The sequence below is a fragment of the Eschscholzia californica genome, unplaced genomic scaffold (genome assembly GCF_041429995.1).
Source record: "Eschscholzia californica isolate CP2 unplaced genomic scaffold, dmEscCali1.0.p SCAF_1, whole genome shotgun sequence".
Taxonomy (NCBI): Eukaryota; Viridiplantae; Streptophyta; class Magnoliopsida; order Ranunculales; family Papaveraceae; genus Eschscholzia; species Eschscholzia californica.
In genome coordinates this window covers 56,295,755-56,318,300 of record NW_028238198.1, presented here as the reverse complement: position 1 = coordinate 56,318,300, position 22,546 = coordinate 56,295,755, and the positions used below count along the sequence as shown (strand labels likewise).

Below are 22,546 nucleotides of genomic sequence, written 5' to 3'. Positions count from 1 at the left end.
AAATCATTTTTTTCGGTAACAGTTTTTCTTTTTCATGAATCGTTTTTTTTAACAGTTATTTGCAAACTAGTTTTTTTTTTTAAAATCCGTTTTCGTGAAAAAATTGTTTTTATGAACAAAAATGTTTTTTCGTGGGAAAAAATGGTTTCGGGAAAAGAAACGGTTTTCAACGGTAAAAACCAGTTTGTGAGGGAAAAATAGGTCGCGTGAAAAAAAACACAGTTTTGTGTGGAAAACGATTTCGTGAAAAAAGTTCCGAAAAAGACAATAGTTTTCGGAGAAAAAACTGAATTTTTCAATTAGGGACAATTTTATTGAATAATGTGGTAAAACTAAATTTTTCTAAATGATAACAATTTTAACTTTGCAAGTCTGCCGTATATTTATAATATGAAAAAAAATCTTCACCATTTGTTCACTCCTTGAGAAGGAGAAGCTGAGTGAGAACAACTTCCTTCAATGAGAAAGGAATCAGGGAATTATTCTTAGATCAGAAAACAAGCTGAACGTTCTAGACACTACAATTTTGATATTGGATGCTACTTCGACTGCTGAGCAAAAGGAGCATGAAAAAGGATGTTCGGAAGAAGGCAGAACCAGTAACGTGCCTGATGCTAGCAACCACGGAACTTACTCTTCAAAAGCAGTTCATTGACATAGATGCCTACTCTTCAGGAGCAGTTTTGGATAATCACGACAAAAGGATGGATTCAGTATTTATTAATTCAATCCATCAACCAAGAGTCATAGGAGTATGATCAGTGAAGAAGTTCACTCACCTAGGACAACGGGGTTAACGGCAGGGCCCTAGTCCGCTTAACCTCGAAGAAATGAGATCTTAGAATCACGTTATTTAATCAGGGATGGTTTTTATTGAATAATGTAGGAAAATTGTAGTTATAATATGACAAAAGAGAACACGTTCAACATTCGTTCACTCTGTTGGAAGTGACTCGAATATGGGTTGATATGGCACCCGGTTTACGACTCGCCAACCCTTCGATTTCGGCAGGCGAATTTTGGACCCGTTAGCGGAGCTGATTACTGAGACAGGGCTGGTATGCGAAGCAGGGCGCTGAGGCAAAGCTGATCTCCGAGATAGAGCTGGAATGCGAAGCTAGGCTTATGTGGGTTATTAGTGTTAGCGTATCCATGTGTAATTCGGATTTAGAAAGAGAGAGTCGGTAAGACGGTGAGATTAGGATTTTAATGGCTATATAAACTAAAATCCTAAGGAGATATCAGCAGCACAATCTCACGTAATATCTTGTGTAACTTGTTTTCTTATCATAGTGGAAATCATCGCGCCGTTGTCGCCGTGGAGTAGGTCTCACCAACCAAACCACGTAAATCTCTATGTTCTGTTCTTGATTGTTTCATTACTATTTTCTATTGCTTTTCTTGGATTGCTTGTATTGATCACATTAAACCCCAATTGGTATAACACACTCCTTGAGAAAGAGAAGCTGAATGAGAACAAATTCCTTGAATGTAAAGGAATCTAGAAATCGTTCTCAGATCAGAAAACAAGTTGAACGTCCTAAGCATTCTACTTCCGATATTGGATGTTGTGAGCGTATGAAATCGCGGGTCGAGAAGTCAGCAGGACCGGGCTGTTGATCGAAAATCAGACCTTCGCCTATTAATATTTTTACGGGCACCGACGACGTCTTTGGGCTTAACCTATGCCAAGAAATGAAACACACCTGACCGTAAGATCCTTGGGCCACCAGAATGGTGCCGGCCTAAGGGGCACCAACGGGCAAGTAAGTAAACTTGGTAAACATTGAATACAATTTGTGAACCAGAGTTTGAGATATTCCTTTGATCGTTAATTAGGATTGAGAAAGGTCCTTGGGCCACCAGAATGGTGCCGGCCTAAGGGGCACCAGAGTTTGAGATATTCTTTCACATATGAAATCGCGGGTCAAGAAGTCAAGGGGACTGGGCCGTTGGCCGGAAGTCAGACCTTCACCTGTTAATATTTTTACGGACACCGACAACGTCTTTGGGCTTAACCTGTCACAAGAGACAAATTACGTAACCGGAAGATCCTTGGGACACCAGGATGGTTCCGGCCTAAGAGGGCTTTGACGGTCAAGTTAGTGAACTTGACATATATTAAATACAAATTGTAAACCAGAGTTTGAGCTATCGAGTTAAATATGTCATCTGAGTAAGACGATCGTTGGGAGAAAAGGTGATACAATCGAGTGTATGCTTGCCTAATTCTCTAGTCACCGAGTGAGAAAAAGTGCTTGCACCCTTTGTTCATTAGGAGTGAGAAAGGTCAGTCGTCTGCCTTGATAAACTAGTTTCCAGGAGAGAGAAAGATTGGTCGCTCTTCCTTGATCAGGTGGTGGTCTAGAGAGAGAAAGATCAGTCGTCTTCTTTGATCAGGTGATCGTCTGGAGAGAGAAAGATCAGTCACCTTCCCTTATCAGATGATCATCTGGAGAGAGAAAGATCGGTCGCCTTCCTTTAGCAGGTGATCGTCTCGAGAGAGAAAGATCAGTCGTGATCCTTTATCAGGTGACCCTCTAGAGAGAAAAATCAGTCGCCTTCCTTTATCAGGTGATCTTCTGGAGAGAGAAAGATAGTACCAGTTGTCAGTTACTTTCCAGTGGTTTAGATGATCGATGTGAGAAAAAGTAATCGATTGATTGCAGGAGAGTTGGATGTCTTAGTTGATAACCAGATGCCTCTATCATCTTCTTCTTGGTCATTTTATAGCGTCTGTCGTCGACTGTCGCCTGACGTCGAGTTGTATATTTAATGTGGTAATGCCAGGAGACAATAAATATATGTGAAAGATCCACTTAGGAAATGACGACAAACCCTCTTGTGCAGGGCTGACTTCTTCATCCAGGGCCGACTCTCTTGTTTAATGCAAGTGTATCTTCTCGTTGTTCTAGGTACCTGAAGATGAATAGGTCAGGCCCATTTATTATTTGGTTCATGGGCTTGGTCCTCCTGTTGCCCCATAAATCATGGATTTCTAGGGGTGTTTTTTATGACAGATTTTGGCCCATACAAATGCTACTTTGACTGCTGAGCAAAAGGAGTATGAAAAGGCTGTTCGGAGAGTAGTAACGTGCTTGATGTTGGCAACCATGGAACCTACTCTCCTGGAGCAGTTCATTGACATGGATGCCTACACCAGGATTAAACAACTTAGGGAATTGTTCCAAAAGAAGTCGAGATTGGAGAAGTTTGAGACTTCCAGGACATTAATGAGTTTGCGCCTCGAGAAAGGAAAACTAGTAGGGCATCATGTTCAGCAAATGATTAGAATCTTTGCGAAATTGGCAAAGCTGGGTTGTCTATATTGCCAAGATTCGGCTACCGACGTTGTCCTTCACTTCCTTCATAGTGGTTTCAATCAATTCAAGATGAACTACAACATGAATGGATGGGATAAAACCTTGGATGAGTTGCATGTGATGCTTCAGATAGCCGAACAGAATGTAACAGTTGTGGAACAACGGAAGGAGGTTTTTTTGGTCCAGAAGGGCAAATGGTTCAAAGAGGCTGACAGACAGAAGAAGAAGAAACCAATATACAAATGAAAAGGCAAACAAGTTGCCAAGATCAAGAATAAAGGTTCTTCTCCTGATGCTAAGTGTTTCTGCTGCGATCCCAAAGGCCATTGGAAGAGAAACTGCTCCAAGTTCTTGGAGGACAAGAAGAACGAAATAGTGGATTTTCGGTGGAGGTGTACACATTGATTGTTAATTTAACAAATACTGAAAATTCCCATTCCGGTGTGAGATACCTAGTGCTCTTATCATTATGAATGTACAGAAGCAGCTGGAAACAGAGTATTTGGCTGAAGGAGAAAAGATCTAAGAGGGAGCAGAAGCAAGAGTTTGCTAAGGATGCTGAAACGGATCGAAGTCTTCTTTACGCACTAGTCTAGATTGATTCTTATTTTCTAGTAACATCATCTCTGTAATAAGTTTATCAGTAAATCGATAAAGAAGTTTATTCTGTATTGAGATGTTAGAATAGTGCAAAATTAACAAGTCAATAACACCAAATGATTCCAACTCTGGTTAATCCTGCAAGATTAGACACATAAAATGATTTGGAATCATGATATACATGTGGCTCATGAAAGGATCATCCCCATAGGTAGGGATGAGGACAAGGTGTCTAGAATAACCAAGGTAGCTTCACAGATGAAAATGGTTGAACAACCATGTTTCGAAACGGAAGTAGAGAATCATCTTGATAAGAAAGTGGAATCATTCGAAAGGGTTGATGACACTTGAGTCAAATACAGAAGTTGATCATCATAAAATTTGGTAACTGTATTTCAGACTTATCCAGTTGGAATCGTACAATAGGATAAAATTGAAGTCTATTAAGAAAAAAATTTAACTTGATGCATCATACCCTGCCCTCCAAAAGATGTCTAGACACGTTTTTTGATGAAACATGAAAATGTCCCTTTTGACTCTCTTAACTTGGGCTAGTTAGTCAATTTCAATCAATTACTCTGATAAATTATTTATTTCTCTTGTCCAGGTGTCTTGTACTAAAATGAGCGCGAAAAATAGATAAAAGCGGGAGACAGACAAACGAGGGGCATTTTGGTCATTTGGTGATGAGGATATCAGGGAATTGTGGCTAGTTTTGATGCTCGGATGAAAGTAGAGTCCTAGATGAACCCAACGGCGAAAACAAAAGACAAACTGGGATCCGAACAAGCAAATTAAACAAAGTCAAATGTTTGGTCAAAGATCGAGTCAACCTAGGGCTTGCAAGGACACGTGGCGAGCAGTCTGACGACGAGGGTTAAGTTCTGGGTACACTGGCGGGACGCGAGAGTTAAGCTTGGGGATACAGATGAAGACTGATCCGCTACCTTGCACGAAATCAATCTACGGTACTCCCACACGATCCAACGAATCTGGATGTGACACGTTTACGACAACTCCATCTTACCTACAGGTATCCTTCATTTTAACTAGCCGCGAAGCACATTATCAAATTCATTATAGCTTGCAAACATTGATTGGGTTAATTCCCAAATTTATTCTCTTTCCCTTTCTCCCATCTCTATTAACAACAAAGAATTTTGAAAAAAATAGAGAATGAGAGAGATCGTGAGTTAGACCGTTGGAGAGAGAAAAATAATGGAGATAAGATCAGAGAGATATCTAGAGAGATAGAAAGTGAGATTTGTAAAATCTATACAGAGAAATCTGGAAGATGATTGCTGGGTTTAATTAGAGAGATTTGACTGGAGCTGGATTGATTTTCTTAACAGAAATCTTGGCTGGCGATTGGATATTTTATAGAGTTGGAAAGAGAGAGATCGACTGAGAGAGACGACAAAAACCTAAAGAGGGAAAGTGGGATTCCATTGATACCTTTAGAGAGAGAAAAGCTCGAGTGAGAGCTTTCGGTTGGCCGATCTTGTTATAGAAAGAGAAGAGTTGTGATGGAGATTTTTGAATGATTCAAAGAGATTAGAGCAGTGAAAGGGAAAGAAGATCTTCTGAGATAAAAATTTACAGCAAATGACAGTAAAGAGAGATAACTGATTTTGTTTTTCTATCTTCTCTTTGGGACAAAAGCATAGTGCTCTGTTGTTCTTTTCTTATTTAATCTTTTAAGAAAAACCATGCTAGTTCTAGATTAAGAGTGAGTTTGACTAGTCTCTGTGGACGGACCTGGTCTTACCGAAATTATTACTTGACGCCCGTATATTTGCGGGCTTCACCTTTTAGAGTAACCTTTTAGGCCCATCAAGTTGTTGGCGCCGTTGCTGGGGACTAGTTTTAAATTTGTTCTAAGCTTAGAAAGTTTTAAATTTTGGTAACTTTTGAATTTTTGAATACTTTGACTTGCTTCTCTCTTTTGGGTGTGCAGAACGTCGAGAAGAAGAAATTTAAAATTTTTATTTATTTATTTTGGTGAGAGAGAGACTATGAACTTTCTAGTACTTCTTTTGTTTTAAGTTTTGACCCTTAAAAGGGCATAATTGTAATCGAAACCAAAGAAGCCTCGGGTTCAAACACTTCAGGGAAGAGTGGCCCAAGTTGTCTGCAAAGGTCGTCGTCCGTCTTGAACGGGAGGTAACTTTTCTTGATCACCCACGAATCCCCTGTCAGTGGGTCCTTGTGATGGTTTTGTGGGTCCTTGTGATGGTTTTGTTTAGTCTAACCCTATGACAAGATAAGAGTCGGATTTCATCATCGATCTCTTGTCCATTTGTGAAACAACGATGCGAATCCTAAACCTCACTTAAATTAAAATTGTTTTATACATTTTCCCTAGGGTTACGAGTTCATAGGACCTTTGCCATAATTCTTAAGGATATATCTGTTCGGTCTGAAGGAGATGTCCTTTCGAAGGAGTGCCCTTCGACCAAGATGGCAATGCGATCGATTTGTCAGCTAGGATAACGATGACCATAGTATAAAGATCATCCAGTCCGGTCCAATTAGGGGTCATAACATTTTGCTAGAAGCCAACTACGATCGTCGGATCACTTCCGTGATTCGCGGCTAACATAGACCGGATCCTACAACGGGTTACACATAAGAGTGGTAACTTGATCGGAGAGATTTGACTAGACGGGGATAGGCTTAAGATGGATTAGATCCAACTAAATAGGTCGAAAAGGTTCGAATAGAGATTCGTAACAAGATATAAAGAACCGGGCTCAAAAGGGGTGCCCGGAGCAAGGCTCTAAGGGCCGCCCATATGATGGCCAACCAAGATATGTGGGTCGGCCAGATAAAGCCCATAGTGGGCTGCCCTGGCCGGCCACACTAAAGGGAATAGGTATTTTGGTAATTATCTTTTCTGACCAGGAAAATAGAAAGACCTAATTTGAATATGATTCTAATTAGGGTTTCTCTATATATGGGTTATTAGAGAACATAAAAGGTGTGGATTTTTCTCAGGAAGAAAAATTATACAGCTCTCTCTCTCTTAATATACAGCTAGTGGAGAGAGAGGATTGTGGAGAAAAAGCGCTCGTTCTATCAATCTTGTCAAGAAGAAGGGTTCTTCTCAACCTTCTATTAAGTTCTAGCAAACTGAAAGGAAGGGAGATCAAGTCAACTTACTCGGTGTCTCAAGTAGACGAGCGACACTTGGAGCTCTCGATCTTTACACGCGATTGGAAAGGTTCGTGGGAAAAACGGGATAGAGGTATTTATTCCCTTCTAGTTCATTGATTAGTTCATGCTATATGATCCTGGTAATCTAGTGTTAAACATATAGATGTTTGAGATTCCGCTTAGAACACTAGTAATAGTATGTATTAGATACCTACAAAACCCAACAGTGGCATCAAGAGCCGGTTGCATGAAACTATCTCTAACTAGACGAATTAGATTCGAACTTAATTGATTAGATAATTTTATGTTTAGATAAAGATTTAGACATGAAATTGATTAGTTTAAATTAGATTTAGACAAAATCTGATAGACATTGAAAGGGTTTCAATGTATAAAACTTTAAAATTTCGAGTTTTTGAAAAGTGTTTTCGAAAAGAAGTTTTGAAAGTTAATAGTTTTTGAAAATAAGTTTCAAAATCTGCTATGTTTGATGAATTTTCATCAAAAACAACAGCTAAAGTTGGTTGGATCAGAAAAACAGGAAGGGAGAAGCTGCTGCCCAAGACCCGGACTGACCAGGACGCGTCTGGCCAGTCGCGGGCGTCTCGGACGCGTCTGGCCAGTCGCGGGCGTCTCGGACGAGTCTCAGTCCCTCTCGGACTGGGAGTCCGAGATTTTTCTCGGACAGAGACACGTCCCAGAATGTCTCGGACAGAGACGCGTCCGAGTTTGTCTCGGACTGGGAGTCTGAGACTGTCTCGGACAGGGATCCCGAGAGATCCGCGTCCCAGCACCTGAGGTCGCGTCAGCAGACGCGACCAGCGTAGTCCGAGCACGTCTCGGATTTGGAATCCGAGACGCGACCGACACTGTCCCTTCCAGACGCGTCTAGGACGCGTCTGGGGAAACCTAAGCCATCTCGGACTTGGAGTCCGAGATGACCTAGGATGCGTCCTAGGTCAGATGCATCCCAGGACTCGTCTGGCACATCCCGACATCTCGGACTTTCTGTCCGAGATGTGTATAGTTGGTCAGACGCGTCCTGGATAAGGGACGCGTCTGGCCTAGGGCCAGGAGGCGTCCACCCAATGGACTTGGCACGTTCTGGCACGTGGGGACCCGGGTCCGACCATGGCTCGGACCTTGACCTGTCTTGGTCTTACCGAGACTAGTCAATGGGTCCCTTGACCAAGATTGACTTAAGTCTTTAGGGTTTGACTTGGGTCTTTTGGGGCTTGACTTGAAGTGGGAGGTTTCGACTTTTCTTCTTCCGACTTTAACCATATATTTTCCGAAAGTGAACCGGGCTATTCGAAGGCCCAAAACGGAGTTTTTCCAAAATAATTTCAAAATCTTTTAGGAGAAATCCAAAACGAGCCATCAGTCCGAATTTTACGAAAACTAGACTTCTGGCACGTTTGACTTAGAGATGTCAGTAGTATCTCCCAAATTGCTACTCAGATTATAACAAACCTAGATTCGACCTTAGGAAGCGAATCTCATACATACTTGGGTGTTTTATAAACGTCATATTATTATGTATGTATGAATGTGAATGCGGGTTCTAGTATGGCCATAGAAGTGTTCTATTTTTGTTTTTAAGCACAAATGTGTGCCCTATGTATTAATTAATTTAATTTCAAGTTTATACGATCTGCGAATCGTTAAGTCTTGTAATTAGAGTTAAGGGTCCAATAAAGTCCATTGAAGAGCCAAAGGATGAGATCGTGGTTCGAGTAGGAGAATTCAATTGAGGTTCGGGGATGGAGATCCAGGCGAACAAAGGCGAAACAAGCAAAAAACCTAAGAAGATGAGATCTTTTAAGTTAGGGGTCATACTAGGATCATGTCTGCTTGATTTATTTTCTAGCGCGTTTTCTGTCGTGGATGATTATGTTAGAGTTCACAGTAATGCATGCATGATAAAAACGTAAAAGTCCCCAAAAAGAATTTTGAGTAATGCCTACCCAGATTAAGACACATGTTGCGCCCTTGTTCATCGATGGCTATCGCGTGACACACTGTCAGATACGCTTAGTGTTAAGCAGGTATGGACCCGGTGATCAGACTAGCGACTCGGGCCGTTACCGAGCCTTCTTATCGAGCTTCGCAGATTTTATCCTTACGAAGCGGTTGTTCCTAAATTCTACGGCCACCTCGCGGGGCGGATTTTTGCCCATACAGTTTCAAAAGATTCAATTTTGATTGATTTCTGTATTGAAAAGTGTTATCAAAAGAAGTGTTCTTCATTGATTTTTGAAATTGTTGAAAAACAAGTTTTTGGTGTTTTTAGAAGTTACTAAAAAGGTTGGACAACATCTTTAGAAGCAAAAAACAAAAACAAGTTTTAGAAGTTTCTAAAAATCTGGTCGGATGCATGGGATGCATCCCGGCCAGACGCGTCTCGGGCTGGGACGAGACGGTAGCGTCTCTCGTGCCATGGGCGCGTCTAGGACGCGCCCTGTGCACCACAAGAGCGTCTCAGACTTAATGTCCGAGACAGATGCGTTTCTGGTCCAGGAGGTGCTAGGACGCGTCCAAGGAACCCGAGTGCATCTCAGATTAGTCTGAGATGCGTAAGAAGCTTCCAGACGCGTCTAGGACGCATCTGGAAGGACCGAGATGGCCTATGTGCTTCGGCATAGGCCAGACGCATCTGGGACGGCCTAGGGAGTCTCAGACCCGGTCTGAGACATCCCAAAGGCTCGCCCTTAGGCCAGGGTCTTGACCGAGTGCAGGACGCGTCCTTAGCCTGGGTCGAGACCGAGATGCATCTAGACACGTTTGGTGTCGGCCAAAACGTGCTGGGAATGGCCCAATTCGCTCGGTCTTTAATCGAACCGTGCATGGGACGGACCCATGCATGACCCGAGTCACTTTTGGGTCGGACCACCATATTGGGCCTGATCTTAGAGTCTTGGGCCTTGACCCATGGTTGTCCCGGGCTATTCCAAATTTGACTTAGGTCCATGGGCCGAAGCTTTACGAGTCTTGACCCGAGTGGGATTTTTTTCCGACGAAATTCTAAACTTTTCTCCCGATCCCACCCAAATATTACCGAAATTATTTTGGCCACCCGAAGGCCAGAAACAGGTTTTTTCTTAAAATTGATTTGGGAAATCATTATGAGTCAAACCATATTTTTCTGAAATTGACCCAGGATCTTCAAAAGACCAAACGGAGTTTTTCTTGAACTTGATTTTAGAAATCATAAAAGATGTCTCATAGAAGACGATGGGGGGCCCTTTTGTAAGTGATATGTGATAGTCTCACATTGCTCACAAGAGTGTCCGAAGTCTGGGCTATAGGTGTATGCTCAAGCTTGGTAAGTGTCGAGGCCTCTTGGGAGGGTCGTGGTGCCTTCGTCAAAATAAAACATCACACCACGCTGAGTGGTGGCTAAGTGGGGACAAAATCGTGCTTGTGGGGGGTCCACGATGTCGCTGCGTACTCTGATAGGTCGGGCGAATCGCGTGTCTTTGCCCAATGACGAGGCCTTTTGGGGTAGCTGGGAGTGTTCTCGCCACGAACAAAACCTCCTAGCATCTGTGCGAGGGTGGTGGCGAAAGGGGGAATAATATAGGTAACTGCTGGGCTTGGGCGTCACAAGTGGTATCAAGTTTGGTAAGTGATGAGGCCTGTTGGGAGGGTCGTGGTACCTTCTCCAAGACAAAATCTCACACCACATTGAGTGGTGGCTAAGTGGGGACAAAATCGTGTGTGTGGGGGGTCCACGATGTCGTTGCGTGCTTAGATAGGTCGGGCGAATCGCGTGTCTTCGCCCAATGTTGAGGCCTTTTGGGGGAGCTGAGAGTGCTCTCGCCACGAACAAAACCTCTTACCATTTGTGCGAGGGTGGTGGAGGAAGGGTGGACAATATCGGTAACTGCTGAGGTTGGGGCGTCACACGATAGGTCGTCTGTGATTAGTGGCACGGGTGAGGCGGTGGGCGTCAAACCGTTTAGGGAAGTTACCCTTCAAGGATATTCCTTTAGAAAACATATGTCCTTGAAAGACATGTCCTTCGACCAATAATGCAATGCGAGCAATTTGTTGAATAGGATCATTGATGAAGAAGATCATCATGTCCGGTTGATTTAGGGGTCGTAGTGTTTAACTAGAAACCAACTACGATCGTCGAATTACGAAGTAATTTGCGGCTAACTTCGACCAGATCCTACATCGGGTTACACATAATAATGGCTATTTAATCGGATGATATGACTAGTGAGAATGAGATATATATAATCATGGGAGAGTCCCATAAATATGTCTCATAGGCCTATAAGAAGTTTAGGCAACGATAGCACAAAAGGCCTGAAAAGCGGGATTTTGGGCAGGGGGACGGAAGGTTGTTTTGTAAATAAAAGGGTGGCCGACCATGATCATTTGGGTGCCCGAAGGGGACCGCCCAGATCTGGAGTTTCCCCCAGATAGGGGACGGCCACAACTTAAGGGAATAAAGAAAATAACAACTAGTTTATATTTTCGACTATTTCCTTAATCTTATTCAAAAGGGTTTTTCAGGAATCTAATTAGGGTTGGACTCTAACTTAGAACTCTATATAAGGACCCTTAGGGTATTGAATAAGGTGTGGAATTTCTCTAAGAGCCTTCTTACTCTACAACATCAAGTAGAGATGAGAAAGTGAGCTAATTACCAAAAGTTATCAACTAGTCAAACAAAGAAGAAGAAGTTCTTTTTAGTAAACCACAATTGTTGTTCTAACTAATAAACAAGGTGGGAGAATAAGTAGACCATTAAGTGTCCTAAGTAGAGGAGCTACGATTGGAACTCTTGGTCTTCTTAAAAGCAATGGGAAAGGTTCGAGGGAAAAATAACTATTAAGGTAACCTCTAACTCTTAGTTGATTATTAGATTATGCATGATGATCCTGGGAATACTAGTGTTTGACATTGGATGTCAAAGTAATCTGCATACAACACTAGTAGGTGACTTCATAACCCAACAACCCTTTAGTCGTATCTAGGGTTTCCCTTAGAGTCTATCTCATATCTAAGATAACAGGAAGTTCCTATGTTCAAGGATACTTCGTAGATATCCTGGCGAGGTGATAGATCTTTGGGGAGATACTTTCTCTTTGGAGACTCTTGAAGTCCAAACTTGCTTAAACACTTAAAATCTGTAACCGACTGGGATCCTTTAAAGAGATTCCGGGATTGAGTCGGTAAGCTTGCAGCGCTGTCCTGCCTCCCTAGTTTAGGGTGTGAGATAGAGGCTTAGCTTACTTGGACCCCCCCTCATTCCTTTAGAGATTCAAGGGCTGATTTGTCTGTGTCGAGGGCGAAATAGAGCTGTTACCCCCTAGCTTATCCCGACCACCTCCCAGTTAGGGGTGTAGGTGGCAGAGCATTGAGGGCTTTAGCTTTTCTGCTGCCTTAAGCCGGGTTGACCCGTTGGACTTCAGGACAGTTCTTGACTTCTAGACGTCAGTCAACATCTGGACAATTTATGCATCGTAATGAGTCCCGTCACTCCTTAGTCGAAAGTATTAAGACTGAGGAGTAGAAGTGACTCTCAAGTTAAGATAAATTAAATGACTCTGAAGACAATGGGTATGCCTGGACCAGAGTTGTTTCGTGAAGCTTGGTCAGTTCCTTTAAATTTTCTGAGCTCCGCGTCCCAGGGTTGTTTTCAGCTGAGTTGTTTGGAGAGCTTTTTCTTTAACTGTGCTGACGAAGTTTCGTTTGTCGGAGCTGTTAGAGTTTTGTAGAAGTGTTCAGGCGCTCCCCTTCTTGTTTGACACCTTCAGATTTTCGCTTCCATACTTGATTCTGTGATGTCACATATTTTGTTATCTGATCACGCGCTTTCAGCGTTGATCTTTTGGGTAACCTCCCACGTTACCTTTGTTGCCATGCGTGGGCACGTGGCGTCTTATAAATGGGGGAATGGGCGAGTTTTGTTGGGCCCATTAATTCCTCCTCTGAACTAGTCAGTCTTGAATCGCACCGATCTCCTGCTCATTATGACCACGCACGTTACCGGGGCACTTTTATTCTTCTCCTTTAATGCCTCGAATATGGATTGGTAGCGAACCCAGTTTACGATCCGTCAACCCGTTTACAAGGCTGTGAGGCAGAGTTGTACTCCGAGACAGAGCTGGAATGCGAAGCTAGGCTTGAGGTATGCCTACTTTCGTCCTGGTTGACTGCTCTAGAGCTGTCGAGCGAAGTATTGGGTTGTTCGCCATGCCCCCTACTTCGGTGGTCCTTTCAGCCCGTTCTTCAGGGGTTTAGCTCTGTCTTCCTAGGAGCAACTGGTCTTCGAAGCGGTACGGCTACAGACAACTCTGTGATTTTTTCCTGCAATAATTGATTTTTGGCTCTGACCAGGATGTTCTCCTCTTCTAAGGTTTTGTATCGTCGCGTGTTCTCATGCATTTGAGCTGTTAGCATTGCAAGTTGGGATGCTAGGTCGAGTGGAGTGTTGGTCATCTCTTGTGCCATAAGGATAAACTCAGTAATTAATTGTCGAGCCCCTCCTTCTAGCGCCAAACTGTGAGGGTAAGAAATCGTGGGTCAAGAAGTCAGCTGGACCGAGTCGTTGATCGGAAGTCGAACCTCCACCTGTTAATAATTTATCGGGCACTGACGACGTCTTTGGGCTTAACCTGTGACAAAAGAGACAAAACACACGTGACCGTAAGGTCTTAGGGGACACAGGGATGGTGCCCGCCTAAGGGGGCTCCGACGTTCAGGTCAGTAAACATGTCAAAGAGTAAATAAGAACTGTAAACCAGAGTTTGAGCTATGGAGTAAAATATGTGCTTGAGCGAGTCGGTCGTTGGGAGAAAAGGTGATACAGTCAAGTGTATGCATGCCTTAGTTCTCTGGTCGTCGAGTGAAGTAAAGTGCTTGCACCCCTTAGTCATGTGGAGAGAGAAATGACCAGTCGCCTTCCTTGAGCAGGTGATCGTTAGGAGAGAGAATAATCACTCGTCTTCCTTGAGCAGTTGATCATCAGGAGAGAGAATGATCACTTGTCTTCCTTGAGCAGGTGATCGTCAGGAGAGAGAATGATCACTCGACCTCCTTGAGCAGGTGGTAGTTGACTACCAGTGGTTTCGATGATCGATATTAGAAAATAGGTGGTTAGCTGATTGCAAGTGAGTTTGGATGTCGGGTGTTGTTATCCGTGGTTCCATGTTTTAGCCGATTACCAGTTGATCCTTATATAGAGTTTTGTGGTCAACTGTCCGTTTTGGTCAACCGTCACCTCGTGGTGAGCTGTTGCCTTGAATGTGGTAACGCATGGAGCTATTACCATTAATATGGATTTTATAACCCCTTAACGGATATATTCGGGATGTTGTCATCTTATATGCCGGTAACGCCTCCCCAATGGATATACGAAGGGAGGTCAGCTGAGGAAGAGAGGGCGTACCTCTTCTATCCAGAGCTGGATGTACTTCCGTATTTTGGTTCGCCTAGGGGGTGAGGACGGACCTCTTTATCCAGAGTTGGATGTACTTCAGCACTTTGGTCTACTGGTGAGGACGGACCTCTTTATCAAGAACTAGACGTACTTCCTTACTTTAATGTTGCTTCGGGGTGCCTGAAGATAAATAGGTCGGGCCCATTGGCCATTAATTCATGGGTTTGGTCACCGCGTAAGCCCACCAATCGTGGATTCCTGAGGGCGTTCCTAGTGACATAGTTTGGCCCATACACAGGTATAATCAAATTTAGAATCTTTTGGGTATAAATCGTTAATTCAACACTTTTATAACATCTCACTATAGAAATAAACTTCTTTATTGATCCTCCATAAAACTTAGTACAGAAATATGTTAAACTAGAAAAACAAAATTCTAGACAAGTACCTAAAGAAGACTCCGATCCCTTTCAGCATCCTTAGCAATCCAGGCTTTTACTCCCACTTAGATTTTGTCTCCTGTAGCCAAATACTCAGTTCCCAGCTGCTCCTGTACATTCATTTGTGTCATGTGTGCTTGACGAAATTGCCCCAACTCAATTGACGACTTTGACTGGTCGTATCTCATCTAGAGTACTGACTTCGCTATGAAAACGTGTCCTAACCATATGCCTTATGTGGCTGTCATGTTGAAACAGGATCAAAATAACATAACATTTAAACATAATATGTCAGCCCATTTGATTTTAGCAAAAAAGAGTTTCGTGTCTGACCTTTGATATACATTCGGTAGAACGAAACCTCTTATAATGTCGGGAACCCGAGTTCAAGTCCGACTTCGTCAACTAACACCCGGAAAGTACAAACTTCCTGTTACGCCAAAGGAGGCAGAACCCGACAAGAAATAAAGAACAAACTATTTAAAAGAGTCTATTGAGAAAAGAAAAGCAACCACATTGGTCCGCATAAGATACTATCCCATCATTCATTTTTGAACGGTCACATGTTACGTGTCCAAGAAAATAAACGACGGACGCTCAGCACCCAAAATATACCACTCAGAAAGATCGTTCATTTAAACGATCCCATGACAAGTGAAACAAGGCCCATGGCAGAGAAATCTCAAATACCAAATGTATGAAATTTTTTTTTTTGAAAAATACGTCGAAAGGCATTGCCATGTGGCAATCTGCACATGCAGACCGCCACATGGCGGTATGCTGTTACATATTTCCACTACCATAGGCAGTACGGTACTGACAAGGCAGCATGAGCATACTGTCGTTGGCAATAGGCGGTATGGTACTCCCAATGGCAGTAAGGTGCTGCCGCCAGCTGGCTACTGTACCCAAGGGAGAACCAGCTCGATCCACTCGCGATCTCTTCCCGACGACTTGTGCATCCGAAATATTTATCTAAACACAAATATCTTCAGGTCTCATTGCTTAATTTTTCCAGTCTCTAAAATTATCTTCGGATTATAAATATCTTACAACAATGTTATCATTTCACTGAAATAATTTATTAAAATGTGTTAATTATTGCAATGTTTCTCTGAAAGCCAACGAAGGCTACAATACTTGTATTGCAACCCAAAAATCGATAATCTCTATCGGTCAAAGCGTCAATTAACAAACCGTCAATCGATAATCCAAAGAATAAACGACGCTTGAAATTTTTTCGGATCACTCCGATATGCCTCCCAGTCTAGGTTGATTCGATAAACGCGACACTCCTCGCGGACAAGTCTCCGCGGACACAAACTGGGCTACAAATGCAACATAATCGAACTACGAATCAGCCATACGGCTTCAATTTACTCTTTAAGTTTCCACACTCCGTCAACTTAGAGAGTGAGGGACAAATTGTACGGGCCAAAATACGTCACCAGGAGAGCCTCCAGAAATCCATGATTAACGGGCTTACACGATGACCAAGCCGATGAATTAATGGCTAATGGGCCCAATCCATTTACCTTCAGGCATCCCGAAGCAACGATAAAATACGCAAGGATATCCAGCCCTGGATAAAGAGGTCAGTTCTCACCTCCTCAGCGGACCTGCCACCATGTATCAGTTGGGGAGACGTTACAGTCATTCAAGATGACAATATCCTGGATATACCCGTTAAGGGGTTACGATATTCATATTTACCACCATTGAAGACGACAGCTCATCACTGGGTAGTAGCCGACCCCAGACACTATAAATTAACTTAACCAAGAATGATACAGATCATCTGGTCATTGGCAAACACATCGAGTACAAACTTAACACCATCATCGAGCTTCCGACTAAACATCCGAGCATTTGATCGTTGGCAAGTACATCTGGTTATCATCCAATACTTATCTGACATCACTGTCAAGCATTACAATACCAACTCACAACTTACTTTTTCTCTCTAGTAGTCTTGCTCTTTGATAGAGTCCCGCTCTATCACGACGTCGTGCTTCCTTTTTCTCATTGAAGTATTGTTCCGTGATACAAGCATTACAATAGCAACTCAGAACTTACTTTCTCTCTCTAGTAGTCCTGCTTCCTTTTTCTCATCGAAGTCCTGCTTCCTTTTTCTCATTGAAGTATTCTTTGATAGAATCCCGCTCTATCACGAAGTCCTGCTTCCTTTTTCTCATCTGATCATGACAATTGTATGTTTATGTGTTTGTTGATTTCAACTATTTTGTTAGACAAAATACCAATCAACTTGGATGATTATTGTTTAAGTTATTAATATTTGGTTGATTATTTATTTGTTCATCGTTAGTGTTTGTATATATTTTGTATTTTACAAGTTTAGACCATCTTTCACTCATAGTTATGAAGGTCCATTGCGATTGAAGGGATCTTCAAATATTATTGAACCTCAATATCCGATTAGATTCCATAACAGGTCCATGCTTTTACATTTTGTTGTTGTTGGATTTTTGCATATTGTTATTTATTGCAAAGATGACGAGAGATAGTTTGTTAGAACCTCAGTATCCCGTTATTAAGAAAGGTTTTGGAGCTGCACAATCTAATAATCATTCTATACAGAGTTGAATGGAATAGTACTTGATGTGTCATTGACCTCCTGAGTACCATATCTCACAGGTATAGTTTGCTTGCTAGATTCATTGAATGAGTGATTAATTTCTATCATTGTTCACCTGTCTAAATTTTTTGTTGTTGTTCTAATGTGTAGTAGTATCTTATTTATGTTCATGTAACATTGAATGTTGTTTTTATACTTCAATGTTCTAATTAAATCCTACATCAATGCGGTTCAGGAATATCAAAGAAATTTATGACATTTTGAAGTTTCTAAAAAGCCTATAATGTGCAATCGGAGTAGGGAAAGAATAATCTGCAGAAATATCTAACAGTATGCACAACAAGAAGTTACCTTAATCATGGCATCTAACCGGGTTAACAAAAACTATGTAACGGAGAATACAACTGATATTTAGCACCAAGGAAAACTTACGGCTCGACACTTATTCACCTTCTGTAAATATGAAAAAGACAAAGAAAAGACCGAATTTGAATTTAAAACACCGAATGAAATTTGAATTGGCGACCAATTCAGATTTCAGATATAAATTAACAAAAAGACAAACACCACCGAAGTCTAAAATTCCGCAGCCTATAAAACACCAACATATTTAAGAAGTTAACCGAAAAATTAGAAGTTTAGTATTAACTAAAATGACACCTCACTGATGAAATCAATAATACAATTGATCAAGTAAAAAAAACTTTTTTATCTGTACACGAAAGTAATTTGTTCACAAGATCTTTAGACTAGTCAATGCAACAATAACCAATAGATTTTGTATTTAAAGAGTTAATCCAGTAAAAGATTTGTGGTAAAATTGTGGTATCATAAAGATTACTTGATATTCCAATGGAGTTAATTTCAGTGAAAGATTTGTTGTGAAATTGTAGTACCCTGTGCAGTAAAATCGGCGACTAGTCAGGAGTAGGCGCTATTAAATCGGTAGGCGCCACTCTACCGATGCGACTAGCAAAAGGGCCCTTACTCGGTTTAGAAAACGAGTTAGCCGGCGACTAGCTAGCCGACTCAGCAGAGTTGCCCTAGTCGCTAGTCGCCGACTAACTCGGGCCAGCAAACATATTTTTTTTTTATTCAGCCCGTGTTTCTATCTAGGGTTTTATCCCTTTTCACCCATCTTCAAACAGCAGCTACGACAAAGAGGGAAAGGAAGGAGCTTTGCCGCCATTGAAGCCTTGAAGGTCACTCAACTCGATTTTCTCTCACTAGATCATCTCACCTTCTCGGGTTTCTCTCTCTAAAACTTCTAAGTTACAACACAGTTGGTAATATTTCTTCCTCTTCTTCATCTCTACTGGATTTTATCTCTCTACTCTCTAGTATTTCTTTATTTCTTACTTTCTTAGTCAGTTAGTTGTTAAGTTTATGTTTATTAGTTTATACTTCACTGATTTTTTTTCATGTTCTTCATAGTTCATACTTCATAAATAGAAATTTTAAGTTCAAATCAATACTGTTATTCTGTTAATGATTGAGTTAATGAAATAATGAGTTTATAAATGGAAAGTTTATGATTGTTTATTTGTTTGTCAATGTTTATTACTTGTTTAGTTTGTTTGTCATGGCTTCTTCAGATGCTGCAAGTGGAGCTATTTTGAAAAGAAATTCAGGTGATATAGCATGGGAATGGGGAGAATGTAGAAATCCCAATGATTTGAATTCCATGTGGTGTAAGTTATGTGGAAAGAAGATGTCCGAGGGAATTTACAGGTTGAAGGAACATCTTGCTCACCGAAAGGGAAATGTGAAAGGATGTGGTAAAGTTACTCTAGAGATAACAGCTAAAATCATTGAAGCATTGAACGAGGCAACTAAGAAAAAAGCTGAGAAATCTAGGATTAGTAATATAATTCAGAACCATGATATCTTGATGACTGGTAATATTGAAGATGAAGATGTTGACATGGTTGAAGGTCAAGGGCTTACCAAAAGTACCAATACTATTGGTACAAGCAGTAGTCTAAAACCTCTAAAGCGATCAAGCGATGTTAGAGGTCCGATGGATACTATTTTTAAGCCTGACTTTAAGAAGATGAAACAAGATACGTTAGACAAGAATAACCCTATCAAGATTGCTTTGATGGAAGAGGCTTGGGATAAATATGCCATTTGGGCATTTGAAATCGGATTGCCCTTTAATGCAGTAGAACCTGAAAGCTTTCAAGTTTTTCTAAATGCAGTTGGAGAATATGGAAGAGGGTTGCCAGCACCAACTACCTACCATGTGAAAACAACTTTATTTAGGAAGCAATTGCATTAGATGAAGGGGTTTGTTGAGTCTTTTAGGCCACATTGGAAGGAATTCGAATATTCTATTATGTCTGATTTCTGGACTGATGGGAAAGGACGATCTTTGATTAACTTCTTAGTGAATTGTCCACAAGGAACCGTGTTTCTGAAATCTATTGATGCATCTGAGTACATTAAGGATGCAAATCTAATTGTAGGAATGATTAATGAAGTGATCGAAGATGTAGGGTCGGAAAATATTCTCCAGGTATACCTTTTAAACTACATCGAGTTATTTATTTAGATTTTTAATTATTAATTACTGATCTAATTACTTTATCTTTCTTTTGTAGTTTATCATAGATAATGGTTCTAATTGCAAGGCTGCAGGCAAGATTTTGATGGAACAACATCCTCATATGTTCTGGACTCCGTGTGCTGCACATTGCGTCAACTTGATGCTACAAGATATTGGTGACAAATTGCCTAAGATTAAGAGTGCTTTGTCCGAGTCTAAAGCTATTGTTGTATACATCTATAATCATGGCAGAGTATTGAACATGATGAGGAAGTTAACGGGTGGAAGAGAGTTGCACAGATCTTGTGTAACCAGGTTTGCTACTTCTTTTTACACACTTAAGAGTATTCATGAGAATAGGGGTCATTTGCAAATGTTGTTTGTGTCTGATCAATGGACAAAATCAGACTATGCTAAAAAGAACGATGGAAAGAGAGTTGCAAAGATAGTAGCAAAAAACACTTTTTGGGATAATGTGCATTTTGCCTGTCGGGTGTTGTCACCACTCGTTGATGTTGTGAGGTTGGTAGATACTGAGCAGAAACCTAGTATGGGGTACATATATGAAGCAATGTTAAGGGCAAAAGAGCAAATCAAGAAAAACCTTGAAAATGAGCATGTTGCTCGAGCAAAAGTTTGGGAAATTATTGATGGAAGATGGACTGATCAACTCCATCATCCTTTGAATGCAGCTGGTTTTTACTTGAATCCCGCTTTGTATGATTTATATGGTCCTGAAGTGGTTGAGACCGATAGTATCACAAATAGCATTTTTCTTGCAATGAGTAAGCTTATTGATGATGATCAAATTGACCAAGTACAAGTTGAATTACTACATTATAGAGATGCAAATGCATCACTGGGGCATCCATATGCTATGAGATCAAGAACAACAATGCAACCACGTAAGTTTTTTTTTTCATAATGTCACATTTTACTTAAATATGTGATTATCTTGATATAAAAATTTACTTTTTGTGAATAAATAATAAATATAGATCAATGGTGGAGGCTACATGGTAAAGGACTGCCTCACCTCCAAAAGTTTGCTATTAAAATTTTGAGTCAAACATGTAGTGCCTCACCATGTGAGCGCAACTGGAGCGCCTTTGACCATGTAAGTTATATATCAATTTCTAATTTTTATTTATAACATTAAATTACACACTTTCTTGATGCTTTTGTACATTTTTATTCTCCAGGTACACTCAAAGAAGAGGAACTGCTTGTTGCAAGCGAAATTGAACGATGTTGTGTATATTCAATACAATAGGAAGCTGGAAGTTCGATACCTGAGGAAGAAGAATGCTTGTGGCAGCAATAGAGATGATGGTCTTGATCCAATTGTTCTGAAGGAGGTTGAAGAAAATGATGAATGGGTTATTCCAAATGATGAAGAACTTCAAGATTTCGTCAACATGGGTGATTCTCTGACATGGCAACAAGTTCGGCAAACTCAAGGAGTGACTAATCTAAGAGGACCAAGAACGAGGAGCCAAGGGGTTTCTAGTTCAAACACATGTCCGTCTTATACACTCGTTGATGAGGAGGATGCCGAAGAAGTTGAACTTGAAGTTGAACTTGAAGTTGAAGGATCACGATTTTTAGATTTTAATGAGTGATAACGTGTTTTAGTAGTGGAATATGCTTTGGGATTTGGGAACTGTGTGTTTTAGTTTGTTTTGCTTTGGTTTAAGACATGTTAAGACTGGAAGTATTGCTTTTGTTAGACATGTTAAGGCTAAGAGTTTTTGTTATTTGTTACATTTTAAGATTTAAGAATGATATTTCTTTACTGTTGGTTGCACTCAACTTTTGGAACTTAAATCATAAGTTATAACTAGCTTGTTTCTTTTAATATGTATATTATTTTAACATGTTATAGTTTGATTCTGTAGGTACATACTAACATACATAACAATGAGCATTCAACACTAAAAGAAAGTTGGAAAGCATATTGTCAAAGGATGAAATGTAACTATCATCTCCAATTTATTGTTTTCAACACTAAAATTGAATGTTATGCACTTATACATGTGTATATACAAGATATATTATATAATTTTATATTCCGATGAAATCCGACTGGTTCCGATGAAATCCGACTGGTTGCTAGTCCCCAGTTGACCGCTTAGGCCCATTTTTCGATTTTTCTAGCATAGGTAGTACCATAAAGATTACTTCGTATCCAAACTAGATTTAATTTTGATGAAAGATTATGATTAAGATATCAAGAATACTTTATAACTCAGTATAAAAGAAAATGTTGGAGACTTCAATCTTATCACATCCTAAGCAACAAAGAGAAGTAATATTGCATCTAAAAATGACTCCCAAGACGATTTCCAATGCAATCGACCTGCTACTTTTCTTCTCAGGTAAGTCTCAAGTCAATTAATACTACTCTGTATTTCTTTCCAATGCAATCTACCTGCTTTGATTATATCTGGGTAGTCGCCTGAGCATCATGAAACATTTTTTAGG

The 22,546-nt window shown here is 40.8% G+C and overlaps 1 protein-coding gene across 1 annotated transcript; it reads left to right on the top strand.

The window, feature by feature from the left end:
• The first annotated feature begins 19,096 nt into the window (after nucleotides 1-19,096).
• On the top strand, nucleotides 19,097-21,684 carry LOC147567741 (uncharacterized). The gene is made up of 5 exons (XM_086657808.1): nucleotides 19,097-19,734; nucleotides 19,822-20,032; nucleotides 20,118-20,967; nucleotides 21,061-21,179; nucleotides 21,265-21,684. Exons 1-5 carry the CDS (start codon nucleotides 19,097-19,099, stop codon nucleotides 21,682-21,684), a joined length of 2,238 nt encoding a protein of 745 aa, XP_086513934.1.
• Nucleotides 21,685-22,546: the final 862 nt, after the last annotated feature.

Excerpts from the sequence above, each read along its gene's own strand:
- LOC147567741 (XM_086657808.1), top strand. The coding sequence starts at position 19,097 with ATGGCTTCTTCAGATGCTGCAAGTGGAGCTATTTTGAAAAGAAATTCA. Across the intron at positions 19,735-19,821 it reads GTTGGAGAATATGGAAGAGG|GCCACATTGGAAGGAATTCG; the intron begins GTTGCCAGCACC and ends TGAGTCTTTTAG. Across the intron at positions 20,968-21,060 it reads AAGAACAACAATGCAACCAC|ATCAATGGTGGAGGCTACAT; the intron begins GTAAGTTTTTTT and ends TAATAAATATAG.